Source organism: Rana temporaria, chromosome 8 (genome assembly GCF_905171775.1).
Source record: "Rana temporaria chromosome 8, aRanTem1.1, whole genome shotgun sequence".
NCBI lineage: Eukaryota > Metazoa > Chordata > Amphibia > Anura > Ranidae > Rana > Rana temporaria.
The window spans coordinates 65241677-65259176 of NC_053496.1; the positions used below are offsets into that span (position 1 = coordinate 65241677).

Sequence of the window (17500 nt, forward strand, 5' to 3'; positions counted from 1 at the left end):
AATGTTGAGCTTTACATTGATAACATGGAGGAAAGCAAAGATCCCAGGAAAAGGAGAGGGGGAATCTTTGAAAGCATTAGGAGGCTGCCGGCTCCCGCAGCTAATCGTAGCCACTTGCATGTAATCGCTCATGCAGTGATCGGCCCTGTACACAGACTGCCTGCATACAGGGCCCAGCACTCACATGCGATTGCTGCGTGAGCGATTGATCTGTGCAGCTGCGGATCAGGAAATGTCTCACTGTCTTTGGTTAGCTGTGTGTTGCGTCCGCTTCCTGGTGGGATCAGGCAGGTGGGATTCCCAAACATGGCAGAGCCCATTGCTAGTGACCACGATTAGCTGCTTACAATAGGGCTGCCTCTTGCAGCTAATAACCAGAGCCCCTTCTGGGGCTCTCAATTGTAATTGGTGTTGGGTGCATTCACAGGTGTGTTCGCATTGACTGCGGTTTTGAATTTGTGTGACTTCATCTGAAATCGCACGATTGCCAAGCAACATGTCGGTGCGACTTCAGGTGCAACTTTGAAGACCTCTGTGCAGCTTCATGCACAGATGTTTATGCAAGTCGTACCCAAAGTCGCCAAAAGTAGTGCACTGCAAAGTTGGCATCGCACCAATTTAAAAAAGTGTGATTGCTGGCAATGGGCTCTGACTTGTCATGCGATTTGACCTTTCAAATCGCATGACAAGTCGCTCCAATGTGAACGGGAGCCCAACTCCTTGCAGTGCAGTGAAAGTATGTACCCTCCATATACATTTAAAGTGTATATAAACACTAAGGATGAGCTCTGGCGTGTTCGCATAGAACATGTGCAGAGCCCGCCAGGAAGTGAGCACAGCACTGTGCTAATCACAGTCAGGGAGACCTTGTCCCGATGCTCGGCTGCAGGGATCGTGAAATGTCTCCCTGGCTGTTATTAGCGCAGCGCCGTGCACACTTCCTGGCGGGCTCTGCACGTGTTCTATGCGAACACGCCAGAGCTCATCCTTTAATAAACACTAAAAAGGTATGTTAAGTGGAAATAAACTTAAAGGGGTTGTAAACGTTTGTTTTTTATTTTCTATATAGGTTCCTTTAAGCTAGTGCATTGTTGGTTCACTTACTTTTTCCTTCGATTTCCCTGCTAAATGTTTTTTTTTCTTTGTCTGAATTTCTCACTTCCTGTTCCTCCTCAGTAAGCTGTTCTGGCTGACTAACCACCTCTGTGTGAAGTTTACTGAGGAGAAACAAGAAGTGAGAAATTCAGACAAAAAAATATATATATTTAGAAGGGAAATCGAAGGAAAAGGTAAGTGAACCAACAATGCACTAGCTTAAAGGAACCTACCTGTATTTAGAAAATAAAAACCTTTACAAACCCTTTAAAGGAGAAGTACAGCTAAAGCTTGTTTGGTTGTACTTCTCCTGTGGATCACAATAGTGCAGTTCATTCTGCAGTCCTGTAACCCATTTTTAGCTGACAGCGGGCTGAGGCCTGATGTCGGCTGATGTCACAGAGCTGGGCCAAACTAGGGAAAGATTGCGACCATATGGTGGGGATCCGCAGAGAAGCCTGGACCTCTTCTATTTTTCACTCCCAAATACTGCAGCTTAAAAACACTTAATGCGGCTTAACGCCGTATACAGCATTAACACACGTTTAGCCGCGTCAGGTGTTTTTACAGCTTAACGCTGCTGTTCCAGAACGCCCTGTGTTTTTTTTTTAATATAACAAAACGCCTTTGAAAACGCCTATGTCACTTACAGCTCCCAAAAGCCTATGTGTGCATAGACAGATAAAATAACATGTAAAGGCATTTTGAAGCGGTAAAAAAAAAAAAAAGTCTGACGCTGCTAAAAGCGGCAGTAAAAATGCCTGGGATTTTTTTTCATTTGGAAGCATGAATTTAGCTCACGTTAATGATTGCGGGGTGAGAATTTAAGTGTTAGGGTGGACTTCCACGTTAAGGATCATGCTTGTTGTAAACACATTATTTTCTTATTTCTAGGGAGAAGAAAGGTGCACTATCTATTTGCAGATGGCAAGGAGATGGTGGAAGAGTATGATCAGAAGACACAGGAGTTATTGGGTAAGGAAAGTACATCAAGTCATACTAGTATAATAAATGATTCATTATTCTTGACCACAGAGAGTCCAAAGTACAGTTATATACATTTTTCTAGCACTGCAGAGAATAGGAGTGCTACCTGGGAAGTTGGGAGCTCTGAGTGGGAACTGTCATGTTCCACCATATTCATCTAATAAAGAGGTCTCCAAACTTTGTTTTTTTCCCCCCCTCTCCAAACTTTTTAGTACTAGAGCCACACCTAGAGGTTGGCTGATATTTCGCCTTTTTTAGGAAATCTGCATCGGCCGATTATCATGTAAAAAAAAAAGACCGATTGAAAAGGGATCCGAGGCAGGGGCATGCTGGGTGGAAATTCCCCCCCGGCCCCCCACCGTCTAATATAAACAGCGGTCATCAGGCTGTGATGCCCTGGTTGGCACTGCTGTGATGCCCTGGTTGGCACTGCTGTGATGCCCTGGTGGGCACTAATAGGCTGCACCGCACCTCTCCACCCTAAACAATAACCTCCTCTCCACCCTAGATTTTCTGAGATTAAGGTAAAAAAAAAAAAAAAACGGCCCAAAATATCGGCCGCAAAAATCAGCAACATATATCGGCCGCCCCGATTTCTAAATATCGGCATTGGCCAGAGAAAAACCCATATCGGTCGACCTCTAGTCACACCTAATAGTTTTACAAATATTCTCAGGCTGAAGAAAATCTAAATTAATGAATGTTTTACATAGAGCTTTTTTACAATCCACATGATATGATTCAAAACAGAGAAAGAGCTTCAGTAAAACAAAGCAAAGGAATTCCAAATAAGCATGAATCCATCAGAGTCTCCCCTTACATCATGGCCCCAGTCAGAATACCCCCCCCCCCCCTCCCACTTACATCAGGGTCCCCATCAGAATCCCCTGCCCCCTTACATCAGTGTCCCCATCAGAATCCACCCCCCTCCCCTTACATCAGGGTCCACATCAGAATCCCCTGCCATCAGGGTCCCCATCAGAATCCACCCCCTTCCCCTTACATCAGGGTCCACATCAGAATCCCCTGCCCCTTACATCAGGGTCCCCATCAGAATCTCCTCCTTATATCAGATTACCCCCTCCCCTTACCTCACACACTTACAGCATGGCAAGGGAGCCTGAGGAGCTTAGCTGAAGCAGCGGGAGGAGCAGACATAGAGGGTGGTGGAAGTGCCATCTTCCTGTGAATGCTGGGGCAAACACATCATTGGTTGTTAGGACGCCAGCAATGACCGCATAGCCGGGCTCACCTGCGCTGAAGACCAGGATGGAGGTGGTATTGTGGATGTTTGGGAGAAAGGCAAACTTGTGTGAAAGGCCATTGATCCTGACTGCAGGCCAGAGACAATATTGCAGCAGGCCATAGTTTGGAGACCCCTGATCCAATGCATTACTAGAGGAAGTGACCTGCGGGTGGTGGAATATAAGTTTCTATGCAATTTCTTTCCTATATGTCTGAATGTGTTTTATTTGTTATTCTGTGAGTACTAATATAATTTCTTTCATGTTAACCAATTTGTATTTTTGTTTTACTGCTTCAATAAACATGTTTCAGTTGATTGTTTAAAGCTAGCATGTATGTTCAGAAGATAAAATACATATTTTCACTATGCTACTTTAGGCTGCATTCACACCTGAGCGTAGGGTGTTCGGTCGTTTTTTCGGGCGTTTTTTTTCGCGCGTATTCATGCTTATTTGCGCGTTTGCATACAGCGTCGTGCGACGTTTTTGTACTTCGGCGTTTCTTATTTTAGCCAATAGGAAAAATTATCATCTTTTCATCACTTGTTGCTATGTTGGTAGATTTTTTTTAATCTTCTGCATGGGCGACAAGTTCTATTGATTAAAGCGACGAAACGCCCATAGCAAACGCCTGTTGTCGCGCGATACGCTCAATACGCGCGTTTCCCATTACTTTCTATGGGGAAAAAAAAAACGCTCAAACGCCTCTGTCGCTCGATTCGCGCGACAAAAAAAGGTCCGGGACTTGTTTGAGCTTCGCGCGACAGGCGTTTGGGCGTTCAGGCGTTCAGGTGTGAACAGTCACCATAGGGAATAATGTTAATTCTCCCCTCTGGCGTTTGTGAGCAGTGCGCTTCAGGCGTAAAAACGCCTAGGTGTGAATGGGGCCTAAAGTGAACCTTTCATCTGAAATTCAACTTTCCTTCCCCTCCCCTTTACAAAATCAGTGAATATGTTAAAAGTTTGTAAAAACGTAAATACCTTTTTTTCTATTCATAGATTAAGGGCCACCCACTTCCTGTTTCTTTGCCTAGGCACAGGTGATGTATGTATTAGCTGCACACAGTCTTCCTTGATATCCACACATTCCAGGAGGTTGTGTCTCCCAAACAGCCAAATATTGCAATATTTTGCTCCGCAACCTGTAAAATGGCATGCGTCCAAACAGAAAGTAAAATGAAATCCAAAATGTTAACGTTTTTACCATAAGGCCCTGTACACACGATCAGTCTATCTGATGAGAACGGTCCGAAGGACCGTTCTCATCGGTTAACCGATGAAGCTGACTGATGGTCTGATGTGTCTACACACCATCAGTTAAAAAAAACGATCGAGTCCAACGCGGTGACGTAAAACACAACGACGTGCAGAGAAAAATGAAGTTCAATGCTTCCAAGCATGTGTCGACTTGATTCTGAGCATGCGCGGGTTTTTAACCAATGCTTTTGCGTACTAACCATCGGTTTTGAGTTGACCTATCGGTTAGGCGTCCATCGGTTAAATTTTAAAGCAAGTTCAAAATTTTTGGAGCGAATGATAACTCGCCGATGGGGCCCACACACGGTCGGTTTGGACCGATATAACGGTCCTTCAGTCCGTTTTCATCGGTTTAGACTGATCGTGTGTACGCGGCCTAACAGAGGTGAGAAAATCTACGAAGGGGATACCTATTACCTATTGAAGTGACAACTGTCTGAGGGGAAATGTAACCTCATCTCCCGTTTTGTCTACAAGACAGGAAGTGAAATCGTTTCTAATATTTCTAAAAAGAAATAAAAGTTTTAAAAATAATCTCTCACTTTGACAGTTCAATTTTTTCCGCACAAGAGAACCTGTCGTTTTCTTGTGCAAAAAACCCTCGATCTGCTGCTCCCTCCACCACTTTGTTGCCAGCGCAAACCCAGTTCATAGTTGTAAATATCACCCTCAAGGAAACAAATAAGCTCATTTTAAATAAAAATAAATAACCTGGTGCTGAAAATTGAAAGTGCTGCCAATAGCAGCCAGCTATATTCTGCATATTCATAACACATATTTGCGCTCCCATCATGTCATTTTTGCTTGCTATAAACAAATGAGCTGCTTGGCATTTTTTCCTCTAACCAGCTATGTTATGCAGAGAGAACAATGCTAGGTACATGCTGCAATTGATCCTTTTTTCCGATAGCGACAATCTTTGTGTGCTTTCAGTAAGGAAATGGAGACAGAAATCAGCCCTGGGTGCGCATGGTGAATGGCAGACTGAAGTTGGGGAAAGTCCACCGCCAGTGGTCGCAGTGCTACAAAATGATTTCTTAAAAGAAAACAGTTCCAATGTATGTATTTAGAAAAACTGCTAACCTATCTTGTAGTCTAACTCTTTTATATGTGTTTGTTTTATTGCAGTATTTGTCATACTGTTATTTAGAACTTGCATTGTGTATTTTCCTATGTGGTTACTATAGGCTTTATTTACTAAAGCTGGCAAGTGCAAAAACAGGCTCACTTCTGCATAGAAACTAATCAGCTTCCAGGTTTTATTGCCAAAGTTTAATTGAACAAGCTAGAGTTAGAAGCTGATTGGTTCCTATGCAGAATAAGCCTGATGTTGCACTCTATAGCTTTAGTAAATAAATGTGACTTGGCAACATGAAAGCCATATCTTAAATAATGGCAGTTTAAAGTGAACCTGGCCACATTTAAAGTAATATTAAAGCTTGGCTTTAAAAAAAAAAATTACAAACATGTTGTACTTACCTGCTCTGTGCAGTTGTTTTGCACAGTGCAGCCACACTCCTCTTCTGGTCCCTCACCTGGGCTCCTGGCTCCCCCCCCCTATCAGTGCCCCCACAGAAAGCCTCTTTCTGTGGGGCCACCACTGCATGCTCCTTCCCAAGCCGCTGCTCTATGCATCCATAAGACACATAGAACCGCAGCTTGGGCCCCCTGCTCTCTCTCCTCATTGCCTCACTGGCTGTGATTGATAGAAGGGGGAGCCAATGGGCGCACACTACTGTCTTAGTCAATGAGGAGAGGGAAACCTAGGACGGCCGAGTCATCGCTGGATGGAGAGGGGCTCAGGTGAGAATTTGGGGGCTGTGGGGGAGCAGCACACCGTTTTTTTTTTTTTTTTTACCTCTATGTTCTGAATGGGAAGCCTACACTTTACTGTATCTACCCAGTTCATGATTATGAATAGAAAATCTGCAGTGTATGCATCCCTTCAGAAGTGGACTATCTTCAGTTTACAAAAAAGCTGAAACAGATGGCTGAAATTTGACATTATTTTCAGTCCTGACTTTTGAGAAAAGCAATGAGCCAGTCATATAGGCAGGGAATTAGATTTTTCGGGGAATGCTATACACCACTGTACAGAATGCTCCTAATACTGTAAAAATGCTTTCGGTTTACCATGTTGCAAGCAAGTGACATTTGCATTTTTGACAGTTTTAGAAAATGTCAGTAGATCCAAACTGAAAGGTAAAGCCAAACTTGTGTAACCAATATATATGGTATATTAGTGTTTTCATAAAATGTGTTCCCTGTTATTGTTGGTATGTTGAGTTAAATGCTACAGCCTTCTTCTTTTTATTTTTCTTTAAATACACCTCATTGTCTATTTCATGTACATGTAAATCTCAATTTAATGTGTGTCTTCCCAGCCTGTGTTTATGAGGAAGGACACCAAGACAAGCTGTCAGTGGAGAATCCGCAATCTGCCTTATCCTAAAGATGTATATAGTGTGACGGTAGATAAGACTGAGCGTTGCTGTATTGTACGGACAACCAACAAGAAGTAAGTTGATATACTGCTCATAGTCTGATGTATCAAAGTGTTCTTTTTTTTTTTCCCCCACAGCCAGCATTTTGGTCCAGACTTTTGTGACAAATTTAAACCTGATTAGTGTTCCTAGTTCATAGCACTGACACTCTGATACACAAGGCACTATGTCACTATTTAATGCATGTCAGTGTTATATACCTTTTCAAATGAGTCAGAACCGTGCTGGATAATTAGAAGTCTTCAAGAGTCATTGGTTAGGTGATTTGTGCTTAAAATATTGAAGGCTGCACTATTGATTTTTCCTGGAAATGTACCAGTCTCTTTATTCTGCAAGTCAGTTGTCACACACCGGCCTCTTTGGGTACTGAGCACTATTTTACTTTAACCCTTTCATGCCTATGCCTATGTATGACATTTGGTGTTTACAAGTTAAAATCCATATTTTTGGCTAGAAAATTACTTAGAACCCCCAAACATTATATATATATTTTTAGCAGAGAATCTAGAGAATAAAATGGCGATTGTTGCAATATTTTATGTCATACGGTATTTGTGCGGCGGTGTTTTAAACACAACTTTTTGGGAAAAATTTACTTTCATGAATTTTAAAAAAATGAAAAAGTAAAATTAGCCCAATTTTTTTGCATAATGTGAAAGATGATGTTATGCCGAGTAAATAGATACCAAGCATGACACGCTTTATAATCGCACGCACTCGTGGAATGGCGACAAACTACGGTAACTAAAAATCTCCATAGGCGACGCTTTAAACTTTTTTTACGGTTACCAGGTTAGAGTTACAGAGTAGGCCTAGTGCTATAATTATTGCTCTCGCTCTTACGATCGCGGCGATACCTCACATGTGTTATTTGAACACCGTTTTCATATGCGGGCGCGACTTCCGTATGCGCTTTCTTTGCTGCGCAAGCTCGCGGGGAGGGGGGCGCTTTAAAAAATTTTTTTTTTTGTTTTCTTATTTATTTATTTATTTTTTCTAATATTACATTTTTTTTTTTTTTTTTTTTACATTTTGATCACTTTTATTGCTGTCACAAGGAATGTAAACATCCCTTGTGACAGCAATAGGTCGTGACAGGTACTCTTTATGGAGGGATCGGGGGTCTAAAAGACCTCCGAGCCCTCCTTTGCACTTCAAAGTATTCAGATCGCCGAAAACGGCGATTCTGAATACTGTGTACTTTTTTAAATCCGGCGCCATTGGCAGCCGAGAAACCCGGAAGTGACGTCATGACGCCGCTTCCGTGGTTTCAATGCGCACACTGAATCAAAGCCGTTTACGGCTTTGTTTCAGAGCGCGCCGAGACGCTGGAGGCGCCGGATCGTGGATCGGGTCTCCCGGTGGGACGGGAGGCCCGGTCAGAGCGGCGAGAGGCGGCGGGAGGGGGGGGATGTCCCCTCCCGCTCCTCCGGCATAACAACCGAGCGGCTTTTAGCCGCATCGGTTGTTATGTTTGGAAAGCCGATCGCCCGCTCTAAACAACGGTACCGGGATGATGCCTGCGGCTGCAGGCATCATCCCGGTACAACCCCTGAAAGCCGAGGACGCATATATGCGTACGCTCGGCGTGAAAGGGTTAATAATCTTGTGAGACAACTTTTTTCTTTTTCTTTTTTTTTTGTGTAAAACTGCAAAAAGACACAGGAGGGTAGAAACGCCTAGTGCATTATCAGCAACACCATGTTTATTAATAAAAATGCCAAAAACATACTCGCAAACATGAGAAGGTATAAGCTTGTCAAATCCCATCTCCAGCATAGGTTATTTCCAAAAAAGCTGCGGTTGGAAAGCTGGCATGTTTTCAGAGCTCTGAGAAAGGGGGCTTGTCCCCAGAAATGCCTCCGCTTTCCAACCGCATTATTGCTGAAAATCACCTTTTGATAGAGTTGTGATATGACAAGCTAGTATCTTCTCATGTTTGTGAGTATGGTTTTGGTGTTTTGATTAATCAACACGGTGCTAATAATGCACTAGTCTTTGTTCCCTCCTGTGTCTTTCTGCAATGTTTGTCAAGTTTCCTTGATAGAGTGAAAGATCCCACGTCTCAACCATGGGAGAAATACACTCCTCTTTATGGGTGAACTTAAAGGTCTCCTCGTATAACTCAGGTAGACACTGATTAGAAGTACTGGTGGGGGATGATGATGGGGTGATCCATCCCAAGGAATCTGGTTAGGACCCATATATCAGACAAAGTCCATCTGAGTTATAGGATAAGTTCTTTTAGTTCTCCCATAAAGAGGAGTATATTCTTCCATGGTTGAGAAGTGGGATCTTTCATTCTATGATTAGTGTAGGACCCACTGACAATGGGGTACTTTGACTCAGGAGTTGGTCCTGGATCTATAGGTCCTCCAGGAACTTGTAAGAAACCCTTTTCAGTCCTTTAGTGCACTACCAGAATGTGATATATAGGTGGCTTACCACATCCATGTAAGTATCTGCAGTGGCCTGAATTTCTTCCTGTATGCTTTTGGTGTCAAGTTATACTTTATTATCATAGTGTCCTTTATGGGCATAATTGTAACATAGTTGTTATCTTTTTCGGATGGTGTTTGCCTTTCAGCCCTGGTGTTGGATGAGCCCACGGCATCGGGTGGTACTGATGACACATTTTATCAAATGATAGCAAATAAGTGTCAATATCACTGTCCTTCTCCATTGCTTGAAATTTGACTGCATCGCTCACAGCCAAAGGCACTTGCCTGTGCTCAGAAAAGCTGAGGGACTGACACTGTTGCTGCTTGCTTAGCCTTCTTCAGTTTGTGCTGATGGGCAGCTTCTCTCTCTGGCAGGCGGACTGCACTCTCCCTCCAGCCTGACACTGTACAGCCTCTGCAGGCCTGTTCTATCATCCAAAGCCTTTATCCATTGCAGTACTTCTTGTAGCCGATGATCAATGTTAGCTACAGTCTAATTCTGGTATGCTCAGGATGTGGACTGAGAGGTTGAATTTGTTGGTTTGGCTATTTTGCAGCTGCACAATTGTCATTCGTAGTGTGACAGCGCTGAAAGGTGAAAATTTGACCTGGGTAAGGAAGTGGTGTAAAAGTGCTGGTAGGCAAGTGGTTAAGCACCAGGACAGATGGCAAAATCTTCCCAGCAGGGCACAGACCGCAAATAATTCCTAATCAGAGTTTTGACCGTTCCCTACTCTATCCAAAAGAAACAAAAATGTTTGGTCATACAACGCCAGATAGGTGCCGGTTCACACAGGGGCAACCTGACTTACAGCGCGTCTTTGCAAGGCGATCTGGAGAAGACTTCAGTGTGACTTTGAGCAGCTTACAACCTGACTTCAAGTTTCCTTCAGCTGTGGCCATTTACAGAATAATCAGCTCTGTGGGAGGGAGGGGTGTGCCTGGGCAAACTATTTTCCTTTTTCCTGTAACGTTGCTTTAATATAGATTCGACTTGGAGGCAACTTCCATTGATATCTATGGGCGCAAGTTGCCTAGAAGTCGCCTTGAAGTAGTAGTACAGGAACCTTTTTTGAAGTCGGAGCAACTTCAGTAGTGTACATTAAGACAGCTCTCATTCACTTCAATGGAATTTCTTATGTCCAGCGACTTGGGGCAGCTTGAGGTCTGACAAGTCAGATCCCAAGTCGCTGTAGTGTGAACCAGCACTTAAGGATTGTAGATCCTTTTTCTGTCATATTCTAGGTACATACCAGTGTGGGTCTGCTGCAAGGCCTACCTTCAGCTGGAGGGCCCAGAACCTCTTAGGCAGGTATCCATATACAATGTTCAAACCGCATAACCCAGCACCACCAGTAGAAATGAGAAAACAACGCGATCTCCACCCAGCGGCCGCCAAAGTATTGCATCCTAAGATCCGAAGGCGTACGAAGCCGTACGCCTGTCGGATCTTAGCCAAATGCCGTTGTATCTTTGTTTGTGAATTACAAATAAAGATATGACGCGGCAAATTTGAAAGTACGCCGGAGTATCAGCAGATACTCCGGCGTACTTCTTCTCTGAATCTGGCCCAGAGTGTGCAATAAAATGACTATGCTGTGCTTGCAATATTTCCTTAACATCCGTGAAACAAAGTGACATGCTATAGCACAGTATAAATGTCAATAAAGTGACTTGGGATGAAAAACAAAAACAAAATGTCTGTATTTCAATCGTAAATGGATTCTCAAATCCAGTGATGTGTTGGTTTTAACATGTGCTCCCCCTTCTCCATCTCACTCACCAAAATTTCTCCCCTTCCTAGTGGTAAACCAGCATTCACAGCATTATGTGGCTGTAAACATTATCCAGTTACAGGACTTCCTCGATTACTCCAACGGATTCTTGTCTCTCCGTTTTTTCTCACATGCAGAAACAATAACAGTACACGGGCCCCATAGTGTAATTACATAAAATAGTTTATTACAATATGCAGAAATGCATTTACATTGTGTCAGAAAAGGTTAAATAATCAGGAAGTCCGGGACGCGGATACGCTCCACGAACCAGAACCGGAAGTGACGCTGGAAGCTCCACCCTATGTGTTTTGTCATAATGACATCCACTGCTTGGAGTGTCCAGCATCTTAAAGTACAGCTGGGGCATGGTATAAGTCATACATGGCCCAGATATCCTGCTCAAATTGTAGTTCCTCACAGTGCATGGAGGAATTATCATACAAGCATCAGTGCTGTGCAGTAATGTTGGCTATATTCCATGATTTGAACCAACTGTCCTTTGCTAGTTTTGGCCACGATTTCTTCCTAAACGTGCATATTCTGGTTACCCAGCCAGACATGCAAAGCAAATAAAGGAAAGGGTGCAGATTGACATCAATAGAAAAGCTTATTTTGGGGGTGGAATCCATAGTAATAAGATGAGATCTTCCAGCCTTTCCATTCACCCCCCCCCCCCCCCCAAGATCTTTCACATGGGAGGTCTGCTTCTGTTTATAGACATGCGATTGCAACCTACATTGATTGGAATAGGCAACAATTAAAGTGGATGTAAACCCACTCTCATCCTTTCTAAACTACTGCCATAGTGCTGATCTATAAGGATATATATGCCTCCTGCATGTATCCTTACCTGTCAAATGTTTCCCCTCTGTCTGTTATAAGAACAGAACTGTGGGTGGATCTGTTGTCTGGAGCTCTGTGGGTGGAGTCATGATGTCGGTAGACTCCCCGCCCTCCTCTACACTCCCCTTGTCAACATGCATTTTCTCTTGTGTATTCCTTACACTAAATTCTGCTATCATCACTAACATCCAGTCAAAATCCACAAGTAACCACATGACTTCAGAAAAGGAGTGGGGGTGGGAATTAAAAAATAATGTCTGTCTCCAGGCTAATGCATGAGATATGTAAATAACCTGTCACTCACAGCAAGGGGGCGGAACGGACTAAGGTTTTTCTCTGTAAGTCTGTTTTATTTTACTGAACAATAAAAGAGGATTGCTCAGGGCTGGATTAACTCTGTGTGGCAAGACTGGGCACTGATGTTAGGAAATCTTATACTGTACATTGTGACATCAAAAAAATAAATAAAAAAAATTTGGTTTAATATATACTGTATGCTCCAAAAAGATATATCAGGGAGGAACTGGGACTTGATATATTAATTCCATAACATAGCAAGACCATATTAGTTTAAATTTGATGCTAAAGATCATCACACTAAACAAGGCTACTTACTCTTCAGTCTTTACCCAAAAAGTGACTCAAGGCATGTACAATTACCACAAAAGTGCCAGACCAATGTTGGAAGAGTACCAAAGTAAAATGATGATCATACAACAGCCAACCTGTTTCAGGGCAAACATGCTCTCCCTTCATCAGGGCTCAGTCCTATTTGTAAACGTTTGAAAGGACTCTGGAAACAGAAGCCAGCTAAGTCTAGCATAATGCTTGAAGGGCAATCGGATGGTGCAGAATTGTGCCAGTGAGCAGCTTGTTTGTCCCTGAAATGTGTTTGCAATGTTATGAATGTTGTATGAACAATTAAAGCACTCTTCCACTATTGGTCTGGGGTTTGTGGTGTTTGTACTTGCGTTGAGCAACTAATGTTTATTGTCAACTTTATTCATAACAACCAGATAAAAACTTGCATGGGACTTCTCTGTCTTCTCTCGGAAAAACACAACACTGCTTATTTCCCAGTGATATTATCTGAAACCTGTACAGTGGGAAGCTTCCACTGTTAACTCACTTAACCTCCCTAGCGGTATGATTATTTCAGATTTTAGGTGCTGAAAGCGGTACCATTATTTGCAAGTAAATTTGGCGTTTTATACTGTAGGCCTGTAATTCTTAGGAATAACTCCCTTAAATCTGTCCAAACAAGAGTCTAGTAGGCATCCCGGGTATGACATTTTTTTAAAAACAAAATTATAAATTAAATTATAAACCCATTTTTGACATAAAGGGACACTTTTGGTTGCTATGGACAATCTACAGTTTGCAGGCAGACAGAACAGTTTTTTTTTTTAGTACAATAATTTTTATTGAAATTATTTTGAAAGTACAAAGGGTAGAAAGTAGACAAACAGTCACACATATTCCCGAGGAACATCAAGGGAAATCGCATATATTGATAACTCCAGAAATAAACAGAGCAAAAATAAACATATGGGTACGGACAAGGCAACCATAATGAAAACAACATTTTGAGGCAGGGGAGGGATGCATTGCCTTTGCCATCTGCCACATTCTGGACAGTACATAGAGGAGTACCATGAGGGGGGGGGGAATCAGTGGAGTGAGTAAGATCAGGGAAGAAAGAGAGAGCAGGAGAGGACGGGAGGGGGGGGGAGAGGTAGAGTAAGGATGGAAAGGATGGGGGGGGGGGAATGAGATGGATACCTGAGCGGTCATCATCATAGACTTTTACATAGGTATTTGTTTAGAGCATATCAAAAGGAACATAATATAGGAAGACATTTCAAGGAAGACATTTCAAAGAAGACATTTCAAATTCACCGCTTTATCGCACGCTGAACCATTCAGTCCAGGGCCTCCACTGGGTATCAAACTTCGCTCTCCTACCCTCCCGACTTGCTAGCAAGGACTCGAAGATATAGTTGTTTCTGGTAAGTTCTAGGACCTCAGATACGTTTGATACCTTGTTCGATTTCCAGTTCCTAGTCAGCAACAGCCTGGCTGCCAGCAGGATGTGAGTGACCACAACTCGAAAATCTGGGGGGAATCCCTCTATTCCCAAATTCAGTATAGCCAGTTCCGGGCAAGGGGGTGTGATTATACCCGTTATGCGTGAGATACATCGAAAGACCCCTCTCCAGTAACTGGTGAGGTTTCTACAGAGCCAAAAGACATGGAAGATATTGCCAACCTCTCCACAACCTCTCCAGCACATTGGGGAGGCCGAGGAGTAAAATTGGGCTAAACGATATGGTGTTAGATACCACCTCAGGGCTATCTTTTGGGACAGCTCCCAATGGTTAATGCATCTGGAGGCTCTGTATATAAGTTTAAATGAGTTCTTCCATTGAGTCGGAGAGAACGTTTTGCCCAGGTCGGTTTCCCATTTGCTGAGCGGGGGAGTTTTTTTAAAGAGAAGTTTATCCTGGAACAGGTTGTAGAAAAGGGAGACTCCTTTAGGTGGGAGGGTTGCATTAGTGTAGAACTGCCATACAGCGCTGTGGATCAGTACATTATGAGATTGAAGTGACTTAAGAAAATGGGACGCTTGCGAGTGCCTAAAACTGTCCAACTGTGTCAGGCCAAACCTCACGGCTAGCTCGACAAACGGTCTGAGCACCCCCTGGCAATATAGGTCCTCAACTCTGCCAATGCCTTTAGCGGCCCAGCTGGAGAAAGAGGAATATGGCACTGCTGCCGACAAGGTGTCGATCGGAATTGGCATAGAGATTGTGCTAGGGGACGTGTATGCTAAGGCACAGAGATCTCTCCAGGCTAATATGGTGGCCTGGATAGTCAACGGTAGTTGGCGCAACGGGAGAGGACTCCAGTGGTCAAGTATTAGAGCACTGTAGAGGTCTTTGGTCGGGCTAAGAGCTTGTTCTATATCACACCATAGAATGTCAGGGGTCGGAGAGATCCATCGTCTAACCTGTGTAAGTATAGCCGCTCGGTGGTAATCTTTGATGTCGATCATGCCCATGCCCCCTATCGATCTATGTGTGATCAACAGAGACCTTGCGCATCTCGGGCGTTTGGTGCCCCATATGTAGCGATTAACTAGTAGCCGACCGCGCACCGTCATTATACGGCGGCAGGTCGGCTCTCCTGGGCGAGAGCCCGTAGCTATACGTCCTATCGTATAGCCGCCACTAGGGGGCGCGTGCGCCCGACTCCCGTGCGTGTGCCCGGCGGGCGCGATCGCCGCCGGGCACACGCGATCGCTCGGTACAGAGCGGGGAACGGGAGCTGTGTGTGTAAACACACAGCTCTCGTTCCTGTCAGCGGGGGAAATGCTGATTTTCTGTTCATACAATGTATGAACAGAAGATCAGTGTTTCCCCTAGTGAGGCCACCCCCCCCCCCCCCACAGTAAGAACACACCCAGGCATACTTAACCCCTTCCCCGCCCCCTAGTGTTAACCCCTTCACTGCCAGTGGCATTTTTATAGTAATCTAATGCATTTTTATAGCACTGATCGCTATAAAAATGCCAATGGTCCCAAAAATGTGTCAAAAATGTCCGAAGTGTCCGCCATAATGTCGCAATACCGAAAAAAAAATCGCTGATCGCCGCCATTACTAGTAAAAAAAATATTAATAAAAATGCCATAAAAATACCCCCTATTTTGTAAACGCTATAACTTTTGCGCAAACCAATCAATAAACGCTTATTGCGATTTTTTTTACGAAAAATATGTAGAAGAATACGTATCGGCCTAAACTGAGGAAAAAAAATGTTTTTTTATATATTTTTGGGGGATATTTATTACAGCAAAAAGTAAAAAATATTCATTTTTTTCAAAATTGTCGCTCTATTTTTGTTTATAGCGCAAAAAATAAAAAACGCAGAGGTGATCAAATACCACCAAAAGAAAGCTCTATTTGTGGGAAAAAAAGGACGCCAATTTTGTTTGGGAGCCACGTCGCACGACCGCGCAATTGTCTGTTAAAGCGACGCAGTCCCGAATCGCAAAAAGTACTCTGGTCTTTAGGCAGCAATATGTTCCGGGGGGTAAGTGGTTAAGGATACCGTTTAGGGACCTGAGGTGATTGGATTTCAGAGGGATGGGTAGCGTACGGAAAATGTACAAGATTTGGGGGAGGAGCAACATTTTGAAGGAGGCCAAACGTCCCGACCACGTCAGTTCGACCCTGGCTAGGCGTGCGGCCTCTTTAGTAATTTTGTCTATTAGGGGAATGTAATTAGCATCTGCTAGCTTCGCTGGGTCAGTTGTGACTTGTATCCCCAGGTACTGTATGCTAGATGCGGCCCAAGAATATGGGAAGGAAGTTTGCAGGTGGGATTGAAGGGAGGGGGATAAGTTGAGGCCTAGGATAAAAGATTTGGTGTAGTTGATCTTATAATAGGATATGTTACTGAATTCTGCGAGGACTTTATGTGCATGTGGAAGGGAACAAGTCGGTGAGGTTAGGAAAAGAATAATATCGTCTGCAAATAAACTGATATTATGTGCTCGGCCCGCCACTAAGAAACCCAGGATATTCGCATGGGCTCTAATTTTTTCCGCAAGGGGCTCTACGAGTAGGTTAAATATGGAGGGGGACAAGGGGCACCCTTGCCTGGTGCCATTAGTTATGGTGAAAACCGAGGAGAGCATACCTGAAGTATAGACTTGTGCACAAGGGGAGGAATACAGCGCAAGAATCGCCGACAGGATGGGGCCAGAGAATCCAAATTTCTCCAGTACCTGGGTCATATATCCCCAGTGTACCCTGTCGAACGCCTTCTCCGCATCCAGGGAGAGGAGCAGAGAAGGCGTTCGAGAGGCCCCGGCATGGTGGACCAAGTCTATCACCCTTCTGGTCGCATCTGAGGACTGCCTACCTGAGGTAAACCCGGTCTGATCCGGATTGATCAGTGAGGGGAGAAGCGGGAGCAGTCTGGATGCCAGAACCTTGGCATACAGTTTGACATCTGTATTGAGCAAGGAGATGGGTCGGAAATTGGCAGGTGTAGTGGGTGCTTTCCCCGGCTTAGGAATAGTGACAATAAAGGCATTAAGCATTTCACTTGGGAAGGAAGCAGAGAGCATTGCTTCAGCGAACATCTTGTTCAGTTCTGGAGCTAGAAGGGAATCAAAGGCCTTATAGTAACAATTAGGGAGCCCGTCCGGGCCCGGGGACTTCCCCAGAGGGAGGGACTTAATAGCTTGTTTGATTTCGAGTTCCGAAATCGGCGCGTTAAGGGAGTCAAGTTGGGCACGCGATAAGGTAGGCAGCGCCAAGTCAGCTAGGAAGGAGTGAATCGT

General features: G+C 43.9%; 1 protein-coding gene across 1 annotated transcript in view; it reads left to right on the forward strand.

Moving 5' to 3' along the window:
• Positions 1–17500, forward strand: part of DPCD (deleted in primary ciliary dyskinesia homolog (mouse)) — a 42477-nt gene that overhangs the window by 590 nt on the left and 24387 nt on the right. The window contains exons 2-4 of the mRNA XM_040361931.1: positions 1990–2070; positions 5517–5641; positions 6968–7101. Of these exons, the coding sequence (XP_040217865.1) occupies positions 1990–2070; positions 5517–5641; positions 6968–7101 (340 nt within the window). The remainder of the gene's footprint in view (positions 1–1989; positions 2071–5516; positions 5642–6967; positions 7102–17500) is intronic.